The 17,608-nt window shown below is 31.2% G+C and overlaps 1 protein-coding gene across 2 annotated transcripts; it reads left to right on the forward strand.

Moving 5' to 3' along the window:
* Positions 1 to 7,949: 7,949 nt before the first annotated feature.
* On the forward strand, positions 7,950 to 12,211 carry LOC21396494 (transcription factor PIF4). 2 transcript variants are annotated; one of them, XM_010094891.2, is made up of 9 exons: positions 7,950 to 8,120; positions 8,704 to 8,800; positions 8,926 to 9,727; positions 9,822 to 9,920; positions 10,009 to 10,074; positions 10,207 to 10,272; positions 10,372 to 10,671; positions 10,764 to 10,894; positions 11,643 to 12,211. In XM_010094891.2, the coding sequence occupies exons 2-9, from the start codon at positions 8,730 to 8,732 to the stop codon at positions 11,692 to 11,694; spliced, it is 1,587 nt and encodes a 528-aa protein (XP_010093193.2). In that variant the 5' UTR covers positions 7,950 to 8,120; positions 8,704 to 8,729; the 3' UTR covers positions 11,695 to 12,211. The 2 variants fall into 2 exon arrangements, with proteins under 2 accessions (XP_010093193.2, XP_024019248.1); XM_024163480.1 differs by having other exon boundaries at positions 10,764 to 10,890.
* The last annotated feature ends 5,397 nt before the right edge of the window (positions 12,212 to 17,608 follow it).

Raw genomic sequence — 17,608 nt, forward strand, 5'->3', positions numbered from 1 at the left:
TTTTAAACTTATTTGATAAGTTGTTCAATTTAGAATTCAAATTAATTTAAGTTTGACTTAAATTCGAATTCGAATTTGAATTAATATTGGACTACAGGATAAAGGATGATTTCTCTTCCTTCCCTATCTGGATTTAAGCCACACACAAGAGAGAAAAAACCCTAGGGTGGCCGGCCACATTAGAGATAAGGTGTAGGAGATTTTTTGTTCCAAATTCAAATAGGAGATAGAGATTTGATTCCTTTTTGAAGTTTGACTTCTACTCTTTAAATATGGAAATGATAGAAAATTGTGAACACAATTTTTGAAACATTTTTCTGCCCTAATAGAGAGGTGGCCGAATTTCTCATAAGAAAAAGAAAAGGAAATTTTTTTTTCTCCCAAAAATTCCACATTGTGCATGCGTTGGTGTTTGTGGAAAAATTCGAGTGTTTATTCAAACCTATTTTTTCTCACGTGTGCCCACACACACGTCTACGTGGAATCAAGAAATTGACGTGGAAGACTTTAGTTTTCTAAACACAAAGATTGGAGCAAGGATGGTTCGTGGTCAAAGAACTCAAGTTATCATCCGAGTCGGCCTCCATGTATTTTTCCTAATTGAGTTCTTGACATATAAATTAATGTGATTAATTTATTCGTGCATAAATTAATATAATCTATAGAGTATCTCAAAAGTTTTATGAAATTTTTGTTATACACGATTTGACTCCCCGCGACGCTTCCGCATCCAAATTCGATTCAGTTACCAACAATATATATATAAGCCATTCAACTCTCCTAACAATAATCGGATGAAGCCAAGAATTCAAATCCGAAAATAACTTGATCTTCATGCAAGCTTTATCTCCTATTTAAATTCAAATAACCAATGCCTTATCTTTATCTCTCCAAATCTCAATCAATGTCTTATCTTCCTTTGACCAAGCCTTTATCCTTATCTCTTCAAATCTCAACTCAACAAAATCTGCAACTTTAACTTCAAATCTGATTCGAATTCTTCTTCCGCAATCTGAAATCTTCTTGAACATATTTTTTGAATTTTTACAAGATTACCAATAAATTGCCAACTAATAAAAATACCTAACCATATATATAAGCAATTAGCTATTTTTAGATAATTTATTCTTGGTTCCATCAAAGATAGTTTTAGGATAACAATTAAGATTCTAAAATGTGCCTTCACTTAGAACTCACCACCACGGCACCCAAATGCCTCTGCCATTGTCTATGAGAAATATATTCTTACTCAGGAAATTTTGTGGTCATCAAGAGTCGAGATTTACAAAAATATTGGTGGAACATATGAAAAATTTTAAAAAAGAAAAAGAAAAGGGACAGATTTTGCATAAAAGATTTGAAATTTCAATAGAAATTATAATAATTGAACATGTTTCTGATGGAACATGTGTAAAAAATATAATCTAAAGGCTGAAAGCGAATCCATTAAGAATTAACAGCCAATATTAGATTTAACGCACATTGGCATGCATTGCTCATTCTATAAATAAGGGTCGGTACGGGAAAAAAAAAAACGCTTTTCTTGATTTCTTATTGAAACTTTGTCACTTTATGGGATTTGTCTTGAATAACTTTTGTTGTTATTGTTGCCATTGCGATGTATTATATGCATGATGAAAATGTTGAAGATATAATCGACCTTTCCACGCGACATTATCTATATTTTAAAGTTTCGACATGAATAACGGTGAAAAAGGTATTTTTTCCGGAGTATTTGCAAAATGCCCATAATATCCAAAAGTACCCCCAATGTCCTCAATATCTATGAATGTCCATAATATTTTTGGAAATGTCCACAAAATTTCAATAACTGGGAAAATTTTCTTTCTTGCATAAAAATCAATTTTGTAGCAAATTTTTTTTCTATTGTTTTCAGAAAAAAAAAGGTGACAACTGATAACATTATTCAACCCAAAAACAATAAAAATAAAATCATATTCAAAAATTAATATTTTAGTCATACTAAGCAACGTGTGATTTTTCAATCCTCAGCATTTGATTTCATGAACTTAGAGATTGAGCAAAGTTCATATGTTTATAATCATTCATATACTTCTCATTGGGATCTAATTCATAAGTACAAAAAATCAAGATGGTATCTTTCATACATTAATGTACTCTCCACATGTTAGTGTTAAAATATCATTACATATCCACATGAAGACAAGTTAATTGGATAAACCAATCCAATTTATGGGTTAATAGTGGGAACATATTAGAAACACACATATGTGACATATTAACAACTACCTTTATAATATTCAAGGATAATATTTTGACATATGTATTGTTTAGATCAAGATTGGTACCTACCTTTTAATGTTTCTAACTTGTTAGAAACTCATTTTGGTGTTAGAAACTGATGTAGGACCAAGTAAAATTGAACAACAGATGTAGAATTTAGAAAGAGAAGAGAATCAAAAAGGATAAATAGAACCAAGATAGAGAAAAATAATCATGACTGAGATAGAAATAGAGAGAGAATAAGAACACGAGAAGGAAACTAAAAACTCAATATTCATTAATCATCAAGAGCCTTAATAAAAATAACAATTACTAAGCTATTTATAGATAAAGAAATCCTAATCCTATTCTAAAGAGGAGATAAATATAAATAAATTTAAAATAATAAAAAGATAAACATAATCCTAAAATCAAAGAAATCCTAATCCTATTCTGGACAGAAACACTTGAAGTTTGTATGTACTCTATTATATTTGATACTTGATAGTTAATTTTTTTTGTACTCTATTAGATTCATGTAATGAGTTTGTAAAATTATGTTGGTATTGTATCAATATATTATAATAATTTCCTATTGTCCTACAACATAACTCTCATATTACAATCAAATATGTATTATTTTTGTTATTAAATTAGTTCAAAATAAGTAATATTTGACTGTTTTATCATTTTGTAAAGTTTCAACAAAAAAAAAAATGTAAGGTTTTCTCAAGATATCTATTTTTTTCCTAAAAATATCCTTTGACATCAATATTATTGCCGATAATATTATCCATAAATCAAAACCCCGACAACCCATCAGCCCCATCAGCATCGATATTTTTTTTTTAATTTTTTACAACAGACATTGACATTTTGATCCTTGATTAATGACAATTAAATTTTTATAGATATTGTTTGGAGAGTCTGATATATTATATACAATCAAGAAAAAAAATAGATATTTACTCCAATATTTATATCATAGAAATATCAAATACATAAGAAGTTGTTGACATTTTTGTCATTTGTGGAAAATATGTAAAATATGTCATTAATGGCTCGTTTATTCACAAGTTTAAATTAGTAATTTTGATTCTGAATTTAAATATTGAGAACCCGTTAACAAAAAATTTTTTTATTTAAATTTTTTATAATAAAAAAATACAATAACAAAATCAAAATTATAGTTTCAAACGTGAACTAAATGAGCTTTAAATTCATCTTTAGGTTAAGGTACAGAGTTTTCGTGGGAAAGTTGTGATTTCGTACTCCATCATTAATCATCCGGAATTAGTACTAACCAAATCACGAATTAGGCGCTTAGTACTTGAGTAGTATTGGGAACTGAAATAGCTATATAATGTGATTTAGCAATGATTATTTTCGCGACAAACTGCCATAGTGGTGGCGACAAAATCAACTTTGTTTCCATAAAAACCTTCTAATCGCAACATCCCAAAATTGTTGACTGAGCGCAGGCGCGAATCGAGGCTGAAAATGCATATCAAGCGAAGTTACAAGCACCAAAAAAAAAAAAAAAAAAAGGAAAAAAATATTGAGTAAAATATCACTCGTGGCAATGATTGATAATTAATCGCCACTAATTATTCAAAGATTGATAAATTATCATTTAAATTTGTATAAAATTTTGGTCTAATAATTTATAGTTTGTAGAATTAGTTTGTGGGTTTATAATTAGTCAAAATTTAGCAATGTAATATTATAGTAATTCGTGGAGTCAAACTATCTGGGTAATTTTAATGTTTTAAATGTCTAATTAACTGCATTATCTCATACCATTTAAAAAATTTGACATGTTTTCTGTTTATGTTTTAATTTTTAAGTTTATTAAATGACACATGACATAATATAATTAGTTAGATATTATTTTAGATCAAAAGAATTGAACAAATGATGATGTATATAGAAATATTTGTTCAGTATCATTTTAGTGCTGCAATAGGAACATTGCTTTTTTGGTGAATAGTATGAACATTGCTGCTGAATATTGATAAGCAGAAAAAGTAGAAAGCCTTTTTGGCCATCGAGAGCAAGTGGAAAGTGATGAGAAATGCTGATATGTATTCATGGATCTTCAGTTTAATTTTTTTTTTTTTTTCAGAAAAAAAAAAACTTCAGTTTAATTTTCAAAAGCTGAATAAATCATCAACTTGGTTGGCTATTAGGACAAGTACTGAGGACTAAAAACCATATATAATATATATTTAATCTTGCCATGCACATATATTGCAGTCTCTTTCACGGCTCGGATTCCACACAATCATAAGGATATTCTGCTAATTGACCTTTCACTCTAAAGAGGGTCAAGTTGTTATCTCTATATCCATGGAGATGATTCCAAAACCGATAACGACCCAGAGAAATGTTAGAGCATTTACTAGTAATGCTAATATTTGGTAGTATAACCAAAAACACCAAAGAGAGAGTAATTAATTTTCCACTAGGGTTATTTTGCTTATATAGCTCTTACAATAAAATTATTTCATGGTTATAGCAATGGCTTTTTTTTTTTTTTAAAGTAATTAGTACAAGGTATTTTTAAAAGGATTATTTACCATTGACTCATGAGGATAGTAATTGTCTTATTTTAATCTTCGACATTTAATTTTAGGGGTCTACTTATCTTAGTTTTTTTTTAATATATAGTTTTGGCCCTCTACTAGTAAAATGTCTATTGAAAAGAAAAGAAAAATAATATGGTAGGATATTCAACTGAACATATTTTAGATAAATGTAAAGATGATATCTTTTGAGTTTTATTTCTGTATTTCTCCCACAATAAACATATATGAAATACAGAATCAAATTGTATTGTCTAGTCCATTTTTTTCATTAAGAATATTTTGTTCAGATTTTCTTTTTTTTTTTAAAAAAAACTATTTTATCCCTTTTAAAACCATCATATACATTTTGTCCCAAAATAGATATTTTAATAGCAAAGGTAATATATGTATAAAATATATATATATATATATATATATTAAAAATCTCAAGGGAATTTTACCTCAAAAAGTGTACGTGGGGAATCAAAATGAGATAAGTGCATTTTCTTAGGGCTCATTGGTAATCTTTTCTTGTAATTATCAACAGTCATCTTAATCGTAGAATGCACAATAAATATGTTACTGTAACAATTTGATGTGTCTGGGACGCAAAAGACAACAATCAAAGTCTATGTTATCCATAGAATACTTTTTCTTTTCAAGTGTAATTAAATATTAGGAGAATTTTTTGTAGGGTAAGAAAATATTATTCTGAACTGTCAGAGATTTATTAAATTCTGTGAAACCATCTTACTTTCTTCTTGATCTGTTATGATTAATATTCTCTTAAATTAAAGTTGGTTGTTATTAACGGGAAGGAGAGATTTCAGGGAGTGTCAACCTAATGGTTATGTCTTTGTGATCATATTAATTAAAAAAAGATTGGATTATTTAAACTTTCTTTCACCTGTAAAGTGTTATTATTAATTTTTCATTTCCACTACTAAATTGTCCATAAAATTAGTTTTTTTTTATTTTTTTATTTTCTTTTGGTCAGTTTTTAATTTACGTGTATTTTTTATAAGAGAAAATACTGTAACAAACAATGAACTATGATTTAAATCGGGGTACCAATCCTCCGACCAAACAACTCATGAATCAAAATTTGGGCCATAAATGGAGATCTTCCCACCAGCCTACCAAATTCTCGGGTAGGCTTCCGCCACTATTTATTGCTACTGTAAAGTTTTCATTCAAGTATGGATTGGATTGATTCCCCTTGGAGTGCATATAAATGGTCCAAACGTGGTCCTTCATTGTTTTCTTTATTTGGCTTTTAATAGTTTTGTATCACTTAAAACTGCATTCCGTGCATGCATATCTATGTGCCCAAATTTAAATGATACTAAAGCGACATTTATGCGTGTAATGGACCATTCAAAATGAATCTCTTTCTATCTTTCGAAAGAACAATTTCACTCGCTTTTTATAATTACACAATTCCATTTTATTTTATTCCTAAATTAAGTTCTTTAATTAGTGTGCTATTTTTTGGTTTGAAAAAATAACTTTTAAGGGCAGAGGTTTTAGGACATGGATTGATCCAATTGTTTTTTAAATAAAGGAAAATTTTAGGCCTTTTTCTTTTCACAACTCAAATTAAAACTCAAATTTTTTTTTTCTAAAGTGTTTTTGCTTATAAAATTTTAAATTTAATTTTTTTACTACAATATTTTTTCTCACATAAAAAATTTGCGATGTAACATGAGTTATGAAAAATATGCCTTTAGTTATGTATGTACAGAAAAGTAATTAACTTTTATCATGATCTTGCTTTATGTTAATTGAAAACAAAAACTCAGAATAGCATAAAAATTATGATAGAGATGTAACTTTTGGGTATTTTTATAGTAAATCTTGGTATCCATAGTGTAATTAATTTTAATTAATATAAATTTATGGGTTGAAAAATAAAATCATATCCATAAGGTAATTTTTTAAAATCTGTCTTTTTAAGAGTCTAAGACCATCTCTAATGCAATGTTAATGTCAATTGTATATTTAGCATAAAAAAGTATTATATGGTATGCTATTTTTATATTTGCTTTAATGTATAATTATATTTGAAATATTAAATCTACTTTTTCTAATAATTATTAAGTTTTGAAAGTTGTAAAAGTAAATTTTTATCTTTAAAATAATTAGAAAATGTAAATGTTGCAATGATTATATGAAAAAATAAACATTTTAACTAATAGCAATCAGATGCTAAAATTTTTGATATGTTATATTTGATGAAAAATTTACCATAAAATATAACATATGAATAATTTAGCACAATAAATATCGCTATGTAAGTTAGTGTTTTGTGCACTTAAATGTTAAATTTATAATTACCATATCAATTACATCACTGTATTAGAGATATTGGAAGAAGTGATTTATTCAACTACAGAGGTAAATTTTTTTTTTATATATAAGGCTCATTTAATTTATTAATTTAAGATTTTAATTTAAATTAATATGTGATTTTATGTAAATTTTTTATTGTAATAAAAAAATTAAATGTAATTATTTTTAAAAAAAATTTATTTTAATAAAACTTAAATTTAAAACTCTGAAATAAACGGAGCAATAGTTTTATATGAATAAGTGAGCTGTCAAAACCTTTTGCTCTAAGAGTCTTGTCCCTCATCATTGCCCAAATAAATAGTTGCGTGGGCTTACCCCCTGCATTCGTGGCAGCACCCTCGCGCATTTTCGGATCACATCCACTCTGGGACTCAAATAAATTAAATAAATCATTTTCTCCATTTCAAAAAAATAAATAAATAATTTTCTTAGCAAAATAACAATAAATCGTTTTCCCTTTCAAATTTTTTTTTTCTTTTTTGTGTAAAGAAATAATATAAAATTTGCAAAAGAATTCCAACCCAGTTTTCCAGTAATCTCCTACAACTAATCTACTCCATATCCCACCAATTCCATATGTTCACTCAATGTACGACTGCCACGTGGATCATTCTGAGGGATTCAACTTCCAGAAACCGAAATAACAGTGGTACTAACAGCAGTAAATCATTGCTCTTACAAGTTCGCTCTGACCTGTTTGTGACGTCCCTGTCATTGTAATTTGTGTTTAAACTCAAAGAGCCTCTGGTCCATTCTCAGTTTCTCATTTTTCTAGTCTCTTAAACTCATACACACCACAAAACAGACTGAGATATAAGAGAGAGAAAGAGAGAAGAACAGAAGAGAGAGAAAGAGAGAAGAGAGAGGAAAATAAGTTGTTTTTGAAACTACCCTTCTTATTACCCTTCTTATTAGATTGGTGAACTTACCAGTTTCCTCTTCAACATAATAAGTCAGGTTTGTTTTCTTTATTTTTCTTCTTTAGTGGATCATCATCAATATTCTTCTTCTTCTTCTCCTTTATAGACATCTTTTTTTTTTCTGTGTTTTCTGTGAAGTTTTATGTTAAAATCATTACGTTGTTAGTTCTGTTAGTTGGGTTCTCTTCTGCGCGGATTTTCATTCCAAATAAAGTATATCAGTTTTGTAATTTTTTTTCCCCTTTTTTTTTCCTTTTTATGTAGAAAGCATATTAAAGCGGGGCCTTTTGTGATTATGAATCACGATGTATAACGCTTATGAATGATGACATAAAAAGCAAGTGTTTTGTTTCTAAGCACAGTTCCATAATCAGAAAACAACACTTATAATATAATATACTTTCCATTTAAAATAGTAAAAAATTCACTGTTTTGACCAAACTAATCAATAGCTTTTTTTTGTCTATTAAGATCTTTATTCATTTCTTTAAGATATTATTTATGAATGTGGATGTCAGTCGCTTTTCTTAAACTGAGTTTTATGAGACAGAGATTATAAAATATGATTAGGGAATAATTTTTATATTATATTAAAAGATTCCTTTATTCTTGTTTTGCAGAAATTTTTAGCCCGGTCAGCCAAGCCATGAATAATTGCATTTCTGATTGGAATTTCGAGGGTGATCTTCCTATAAACGGTCAAAAGAATCCCACAGGGTCTGTACTTATACTCTCTCTTTCTCTAGATTATTGTGTTTTACAAATTACAAAGGACATAATTGACAAAAAAAAAAAAAAAAAAATTGTCAAAGAAGTTGAAGTTCTGTTGAAAAAATTTACAGGGGCGACCATGATTTGGTGGAGATTTTATGGAGAAATGGACAGGTGGTTTTACACAGCCAAACACATAGAAAACAAGCTCTTAACAATCCTAATGACCCGAGACAAGTTCAGAAACATGATCATCATGATCAACAAGCAACAAGGGCTTGCGGGTCCTATGGGAATTCAATCAACATGAGCCAAGATGACGAGAGTGCGTCTTGGATCCATTACCCACTTGAGGATTCCTTTGAGAAGGAGTTCTGTTCCAATCTCTTCTCCGACTCACCTTCGTGTGATCCGATTGACATCGATAAAGTTCCGATCATCAGACAGTTTGAAGAGGAGAAGGTATCAAAGTTTGGCGCTTATGAGACTACTACTCATGTCAAAGGACTTAAGCCCTCATGTCATGAAAATCAAATGCTTCCTCCAAGGCAGTATTGCAATTCGGCTCTGCAAGATCACAATATGGGTTCCTTGGGAAAAGTGGTTAACTTCTCTCAGTTTTCGGGCCCTGAGAAGTGTGATTTGAGGCCTTCTGGTGGACAAGGAGAGGGTAGAGAGTGTTCTGTAATGACGGTTGGGTTGAGCCACTGTGGAAGCAATCAACTTCCTAATGACCATGACATGATTAGGAAAGTCATTCCTCAGAGTGAGAGCGGGAAAACGGTGACTCTTGAACCGACGGTTACTTCTTCTTCTGGTGGATCTGGTAGTAGTTTGGGAAGACCATGCAAACAATCTACTACTACAACAAGTGGCAATACCAACAACAAAAGGAAGAGTAGAGATGAAGAGGAATTAGAGTGCCAAAGTAAGGTAAGAAATGGCCATTTCATCTCATGCTTTGGAGATGCAGCATTTATTTTTGTTTTATGTTGTAATCCTATGTCTGTTTCTGAGATTGTTTTAGGCTGCTGAGCTTGAATCTGCGGTTGCAAATAAATCTTCCCAACGATCTGGGACTTTGCGGAAGAGCCGCGCTGCTGAAGTTCATAATCTCTCTGAAAGAGTAGGATTTTTGTGACATTTTGTAAATTTTTCAAAATTTTAGTATTTGTAAGTTTGATGGTGTAAACTTTTCTTTTTTGCTTATATAGAGACGGAGAGATCGGATCAACGAGAAGATGAAGGCGTTGCAGGAGCTCATACCTCACAGCAACAAGGTTTCCTTCTTACTATGAGTTTTACATGTATAGACAAATTTTTACGAGTGAAATTAGGCTAATGGAAAGTAACAAAGAAATAGGGAAGAAGAAAGATGAATTTTGATGAGTGAATCATTCCTTGTTTTGTAGACAGATAAAGCATCAATGTTGGATGAGGCAATTGAGTACCTGAAGTCACTTCAATTACAACTTCAGGTATTACTTACATCGAAGCTCTTTTTAGAACCCGAAAACCTATTTTTAACTGTTTGTAACTCAGAAATCCACCGACATGTTTTTCTTGGTGTTTCAAAGGTAATGTGGATGGGAAGTGGTATGGCGCCAATGATGTTTCCAGGAGTACAGCATTACATGTCGCGGATGGGCATGGCAATGGCCCCGCCTGCCTTGCCTTCTATCCACAATCCGATGCATTTGCCCCGGGTCCCGGTTGTTGATCAATCCATGCTTGTGGCTCCAACAACTGACCAGTCTGTTTTGTGCCAAACCCCAGCTTTCAATCCTCTTAACTACCAAAACCAGATGCAAAACACGTCTTTTCCCGAACAATTCGCGCGTTACATGGGATTCCATTCTATGCAACCTGTGTCTCAGGTTCTTCTGTTACCTTGTTGAGGCCTTCTTCTGTGATGTTTATGTTTCATCAATTTAAGCCTCTCTCTCTCTTTTCCCATTTGGTTTTGCAGCCATTGAATATATTCAGGTTTAGTCCCCAGACAGTACAGCAAAGCCAATCAATGGTACAGCATGGAAACAGTACTGGACCTTCCAATAGTGGATTTCCACCTGATGGTGGCATAAGTGGCAAGATGGGTAAGTAAGTCATTTCAACCAATTTTTGTTTATCACTAAACAAACACTAATAATATGATTTGGGTAGGTTTAAACTGTCATGCCTTTTGAAATTCATACATAAAAATTTCAGAAGAATTCACCTATAAAGATTTGTTAGGATCCTACTTGGTGGAATTCTGTCGCATTTCCCAACAGCTGTGATGTCCAAATTGGGAGCAAATGCATTATCTCAGCAGTTTTCTGCCTTATCTTGATTGATTGCCTTTTCCTTAAAGAATGGTCCTGCCCTTTTATCACACGGGGTTCTTTCTCTGTTTATAAATTATCTGTTGAGAATAAGCCTATTATATTTCTGCTTTTATTATGTGATCCTCTTTCTAGATATCACACAATCCTTTCAAGATCTTGATATATACTTGAGAAGAATTGATTGGTTGGCTATGAAAAATACCCTACCGATCTTCATCAAATTCTGTTTAAGTTGTCATATAATTTTTTTTTAAAATATATGTTTTGACGGTTCAAAATTACGTCCGGCTGATGTAGTATCTTTTTCACACTACCGTAGAATTCTCCTATTTTTTAAGATAAATTGGTCAAAACCTGTCCTCTTGTTAGGCAGGCCTTAGTTTTTTGGTAATATATACATATATACATATATATACATATATATATATGTATGTATTTTGTCTGGTAAAGTCCCCTAGTGTTACAAGTGTCACCATCACATGGTCTGAAATGACACCAATGTTTTGTTCTTATGCCAACAGGTTGAACAGTAAGTGCGCTAACTTATCTCCTTCCCATGGTCCCCCCATGTGACTTGAAGCTAGATTATTGCAAGATGGGAAAATTCTTTGAAATGGTATTTAGAAGAAGAAAGAATTCTCGATTACACTTTATTGCCTGCTCAATCAATCAATCAATCAATCAATTGGCCTGATTAATATTTCCTGGTGATGGGTCTCTTTTCTGCTATGTATATATGTCTCTAAAACGACTTGTGCAAGAATAAAACCATGGAAACCAGGAATTGAAGTTGTCCTCTACAAATCTATGATCAGAGAGATTGATTTTCAAATGCTCCTTCTACAAGAATGGAATGTAGAATAGCATTGTAATTTTTGATCTATTCGAATTTTCGGCCCGAGAAAAATGAAGCTTGTAAGTTGTATCTCAAAACAATTGCTGTTGTCTGTTGTTTTCGGTTATGGAAAAGATGTGTCGATCATTCTTATTTATATCCTCAAGGATTTCATTGTCTATACCCTTCAACATGTACAATGAATTATGATAAAGAAAGGTCAAACTTGAATTATTCTTGTCAACAAAAATGAAATAGAGCAATGAGAGTTATCTCTGTTATAATAATTTGGTCCGTTACCAATTGGTTCCTCAATTAATCTGTCTCAGGACATATTTACCTACCATTTCACACATTATTTGGACCTTAATTGTCCTTCACTGCTGGTGAGGATTCTTCCTACTCATACCTAGCTATGTAATGAAACAATTTGCAGCTTGTCATGTTTCCATTATAATGATGTACATTTTATCTGTTGCTTTCAGAGTTCAGCATCATGGGGAATTTATGTACCACCCTTTTCTGATGCTTTATCTTATATCTTCTTTAGTCAAGCTTCAATGATTTGAATGTTAGTGGTTTTGGAATCAAAATAAAAGCAAGCCAACTACTACTTGCTGATATTGGGAAACCTTTTTATCTGCAAAACCTATATTACCTAGTCATAAGACGATAAAGACCTAGCTAGCTAGTTAGCTATAGGGAGACACGCATGGTTTTTGAGACATTCAGAGATAAATAGGACTAAGCATCTGCTTTTTTTTTTCTTTTTTTTTTTTTTTTCATTCTTAAAGCTTTCTATGGTAGGAATATTTTACTTGCTGTCCATGTGTCTTTATCTTGTTCATTTTATCAATTCGAGTTTAGAATTTAAATTTTGTTATAGTAAAAAATTTTCAGAAACAGTTACATTTAATTTTTTATTACAATAAAAAGCTCTCACATAAAGTCACATCTAAACTCGAATAAACGAACTAAAAATTTATTTTAAACTAAAGCAGTATGTAAAACTAACAGAATCTATACATTATTTAATAATTTTTTTGCTGAATATATTATTTGACAATTTAAAACTGTGCAACACAAGTAAAGTATTTTTTTTAATACCTTATTGTAGCATTATCATTCATTTTTATTTTTGCATATATCTATATTTCAAAGTATCATAGAAAGATTTGCAGCTAGACCCCTGTTTACAGCTGAAGCACCATCTTGTCTATGATCCTGAGATGCCAAACGCCTTTACACTACAATGTAGACCAATTATATCCTCATTGAAAAAATTAGCTACTGAAAAAAAGAAAATGTCACATCAAGTGGCAAATAAGAGTTGGCAAATAAATATGTGCCAGAGTGTTACTCTGTTATATATTTTGTTGTTTAAAAGACTCCAAGTAGAGATGCATTGGACCAAATCACTCAACATGAACAAATGACACATTATAAGATTATATTAGGTCGGGCTAAGTATAATAAGAGGTAGTGGGTTATTTTAAATGATTTTAAGTACGCTAAGTTAGTATGACACGGCACGGGAACAAACACAAGTACAAGTGAAGCGCACCACAGCTCAGTGGGCATAATTGGCTTGCACGTTGTGTTGCGTGGTTTTTAGAGTAACGTTATGTGTTCCTCAATAATTACAAAAACCTACTCCTCATATAGAACATATGTAAGTAGAGGATTTGGTGTCGATGAGTTCTCTTGTAAAATGCCAATATAGTTGATATGTACTATGAAACTCTAATGCCATTTATATTCTCTCATAATTTAGGTTAAAAAAAAAAAAAGAGAGGGGGTTGAATATAAGATTTGGTTTTTAATCGTTGTCAATTTAGTTCAGGCCAGTTAGTTCCCTTATAGGGCGTTTAGTTTATGTATTCAGAATTATGATTCAAAATCATTCTTATTTTACATATATTTTTTATGAGAGAAAATATTATAAAAAACCATAAATCATGATTTAGAATTAAGAACGAATATAAGAAACAAACGTCTCTTTAATGTTAGTTGTTATTCCTCGTTATTTATAAAACAAAAATATATATATTATATATAATTGCAAATTTATGACTTATGATAGCATAAAGATGTTTTTTTTTTAACCAATTGGTAACGTTTTTGTTTTTCTATTTTTTTAAAAAACAAAAATATTTTTTCTTTTTTTTTTCTTTTTTTAAAATAAAAAACATGTTTATTAACTACCATTTATTTTCTGTTTTTAAAATCAAAAATTAAAAAACGCGTTTCAAAATAATAATTTTATTACATTTTCTAAACGAAAATAAAATTATCACTTATACTCAATACGGGATAAAAAAAAGAAGGGATGAGCATCGAGATCGGGCCCATGTGTCCGGCCCCATGCCGGGATCAAACCGACGAGTGGGGCTTGGTTTTAGATTGGACCGATAAGCGGGAGCCAATGCTGGGACTGTACCATCATGCCTATCTTCTCAAACTCATCGGAACGTGGTTTAAAAACTCAGAAGGCGAGTTCTTTGATCCAACACATAGACCTCGAAACCAACCACCGAGCCATAACCAAATTTCTGCGTAGTTCACAAGCAATTATCAAATTTTGGCATAAATTTTACTGTGGCCCAACAAAGGCATAACCAAAAAAAAAAAAAAAAATGAATGAATTGAATCTTTTTGCGATACCTGGGCAGCCAAGAGAGCCTGTTTGCTGATAACCTGAAAAAGAGGGCATCAAAATAAATAAGGGTACGTTCGGTACCATTTAAATAATTGGTTTTTTGTTTTTTAAAACAAAGAAAGGAAAATCTGATCTAAAACAGTGTTCGGTGCTTTTGTTTTTATTTTTTATTTTTCTACTTTGAAGGAGCTGTTTCTTTATTTCAAAAGTGTTGGAAAGAAATTAAGGGGTTATTTTTTTGTATTTTTGAGTTAGAATAATTTAAGTGATGATTTTGAGTTGAGTTTGTGTTATAATTTGAGTTGAAGTTGTAACTTGAATTTGTGTTTAGATGTGCACATTTGAGTTATGTTTTGAATTGAGAATCTATTTGAGTTTGTGTTTGGGTGGGTCAAAACTTAAATTTATATTTAGATAGTATTTTAATAAAAACTCAATGGTGATGAAAAATTTTAATAGGGTATATGGGTGAGGTTTTATTCGTCTTTTCGTTGTGAATGCATAGAAAAAAAATCATCTCAATCAGAATTAAAACGAAACAATTATGACATTTTTAAGAATGAAAAATATTATTTATTAACTTGAGTTCGAGTTTATAAACTCGAGTTGAAGGGAAAATTTGAACTCGAGTTAGCCCCAAACACGAGTTCAAATTTAAATTTTACAAAAGAACATGAACTTAAATAAAATTATAACTCGAGTTTAAACTTTTTTTTTGAGTTTGAACTACCCCTAAATTTTCTTTCGTAATTCAAAAAACATGCACCAGGCACGATGTAGGCACAATCACAGGGTGAATCAAAGGGAAGGTGAAGGAGGTGAATAACAATTTTTAGCCGGGACTAAAAATAAATGGCAGAATTGTTTAAAGTTTTTTTTTTCTTTTCTTTTCTTTTTGAGTATGAATTCATTGTTTAAAAGTTAGTAATAGAAGTAAATCCTCGATTTACAGATCTACTTGCAGTCTCAGTAGATTCCTTTTAAAGTGCTGAGTGGTAATGTGAGGATACCACCAAATCTCTTTTTTATTCAGCATAAAAACCCATGACTAATTTGGTAAATTTAGGATTACTTGAATTTATCCCATGAATAAATTTGATATATTTACCAACTTTATCCATGACTAAATTTATAAAGGAATTTCAGCATAAATGGCCTTTTTTGAAGCATATTTTTCATAAATAGTTGAAGTTTTATAAAATTGATTGACACAGGAATCAATCATTGATTGATTCAACAGTCAATCACTAATTGATTTAGCAGTCAATTATAATTGATTTTAATTTATCACTGATTAACTAAATTATTTTTTATTATTTTTTGAAAGTTAATTGTAATTTGTACTCCAAATCAATGAAGTACACACTCTAATACTGACGCGAATGACCTCAGAAAATAAGAAGACTTAACCCCGATAACAAATCTAACAGTAAGTTCGAATGAAACGTACAAAGGGGTAAAACGTGTACTAAGTTTCAGCACCAGGAAACTAAAAATGCACAACAAATCGAGCACCCAATTAGTTTTTTCAACAACACCTCTACAATCGATGAAAAATTCTTATTGATTGAGATTAAGAGACTTATTAACCAAAAGTCACACACAACACCGTAGAGAAATAACTCTAACGGATTGCACACATACACAGAATCAGAGAGTGAGGAAACCACCTCCGTTATTACAAGATGAAAACTGAAATTAGAAAATGACAGTGATGGACAAACGTCCTTTATTGAACACAAACAACTAATGAAGAAAACCCCTGCTACGTAGAAACTTACCACAAACCCATCAGCGCAATCGATATGACCACGAGAAATAGTGTTGCAAGGAGTTGGAAATATCGTAGAAAGAGCACCACCACCACACTGGCAAAGGAAACCCACACACTGCCGCCGACGGCCACCAAACAAAGCAAGTGCTTTGCCCAGCCTATCACTACACCCCGGGGACCAAAGCCCAGAAAGCATAGACCAACTGAAGTATCCACAAGCTTTGTAATGACAAGCACCACCACAACAATGTCTCTGGTGCCCCACATCCTTCCATGCACGTCTATCAACTCCATCACTACCGCGACGAGATGGTCAAAACCCACGAGTAGCATAGCCACCGAACTTCCCACGCAACTAGAAATGATGTTCAAAGATCCAGTAGCCCTTTTCCTCAGTCTTGCCACATCACGTCCCCGTCGGCCACAAGACAGGCTCCATTGTCACAGTTCTCACTGTGAAGCCCAAGACTCCTTCTCTAGGGCTAGAGATCCAGAGGCCAACCAAACGGCAATCCCGGCTCTAGCCTCAAGGAGGAAAAGTAAACGTCGCAACCCTAGCGATAGAAGGAGAATCGCTCGAAGAGAGAGGAAGAGAGAGTCTCTTTAAGCTAGAAAGGTTATTCTACCAACTTAAGTGATTATTCTTTATTATTAATCAATATTAGTTAATAATTAATTAAAATTAATTAGTAATTAATTAATTTCAGTCAACAAATTACATGTTTATTAATGATAAACTATTGATAAATTAATAATGAATTGGTCAATCATGGGTCAATCACTGATTGACTGTGGTCTATAAATCAATCATTGATTGATTCATGTAAACACAAAGGCCATTTTCGTAAAATAAAAAAGTTCGGCCACTTATAAAAAGATGTGGTTAAAAAAGACTGTCCAGTGCAATTGCTCATTTATATAAATCCTTGACTTATCCTATTATCAAATTAAATTTCGTCAATTCTAAATCTGTCAGATTTAATCTTATAAAGTCCCAAATTACAAATATATTTCTTTATCGATATTTACTAATTTTTATTTACACAATATTTATGAATTTTATTTTTTACTTTTACAATTTTCTTTCCAAATTAAAATAATTCTATTTATTATAATGAGTATGGTAGATAGTTGTTATTTAAAGTGGTAGAGTGTAACTAAAAATTACTAAATTTCAAAAGTTTATACTCCATCTAATTTACACCACAAGTCCGAGATA

Source organism: Morus notabilis, unplaced genomic scaffold, assembly GCF_000414095.1.
Source record: "Morus notabilis unplaced genomic scaffold, ASM41409v2 Scaffold275, whole genome shotgun sequence".
NCBI lineage: Eukaryota > Viridiplantae > Streptophyta > Magnoliopsida > Rosales > Moraceae > Morus > Morus notabilis.

Bases quoted from the DNA above. Each gene is read 5' to 3' on its own strand.
- LOC21396494 (XM_010094891.2), top strand. From the start codon at position 8,730: ATGAATAATTGCATTTCTGATTGGAATTTCGAGGGTGATCTTCCTATA. The intron at 8,801-8,925 runs GTCTGTACTTAT...AAAAATTTACAG, and splicing joins GGTCAAAAGAATCCCACAGG to GGGCGACCATGATTTGGTGG. The intron at 10,895-11,642 runs GTAAGTCATTTC...TTATGCCAACAG, and splicing joins ATAAGTGGCAAGATGGGTAA to GTTGAACAGTAAGTGCGCTA.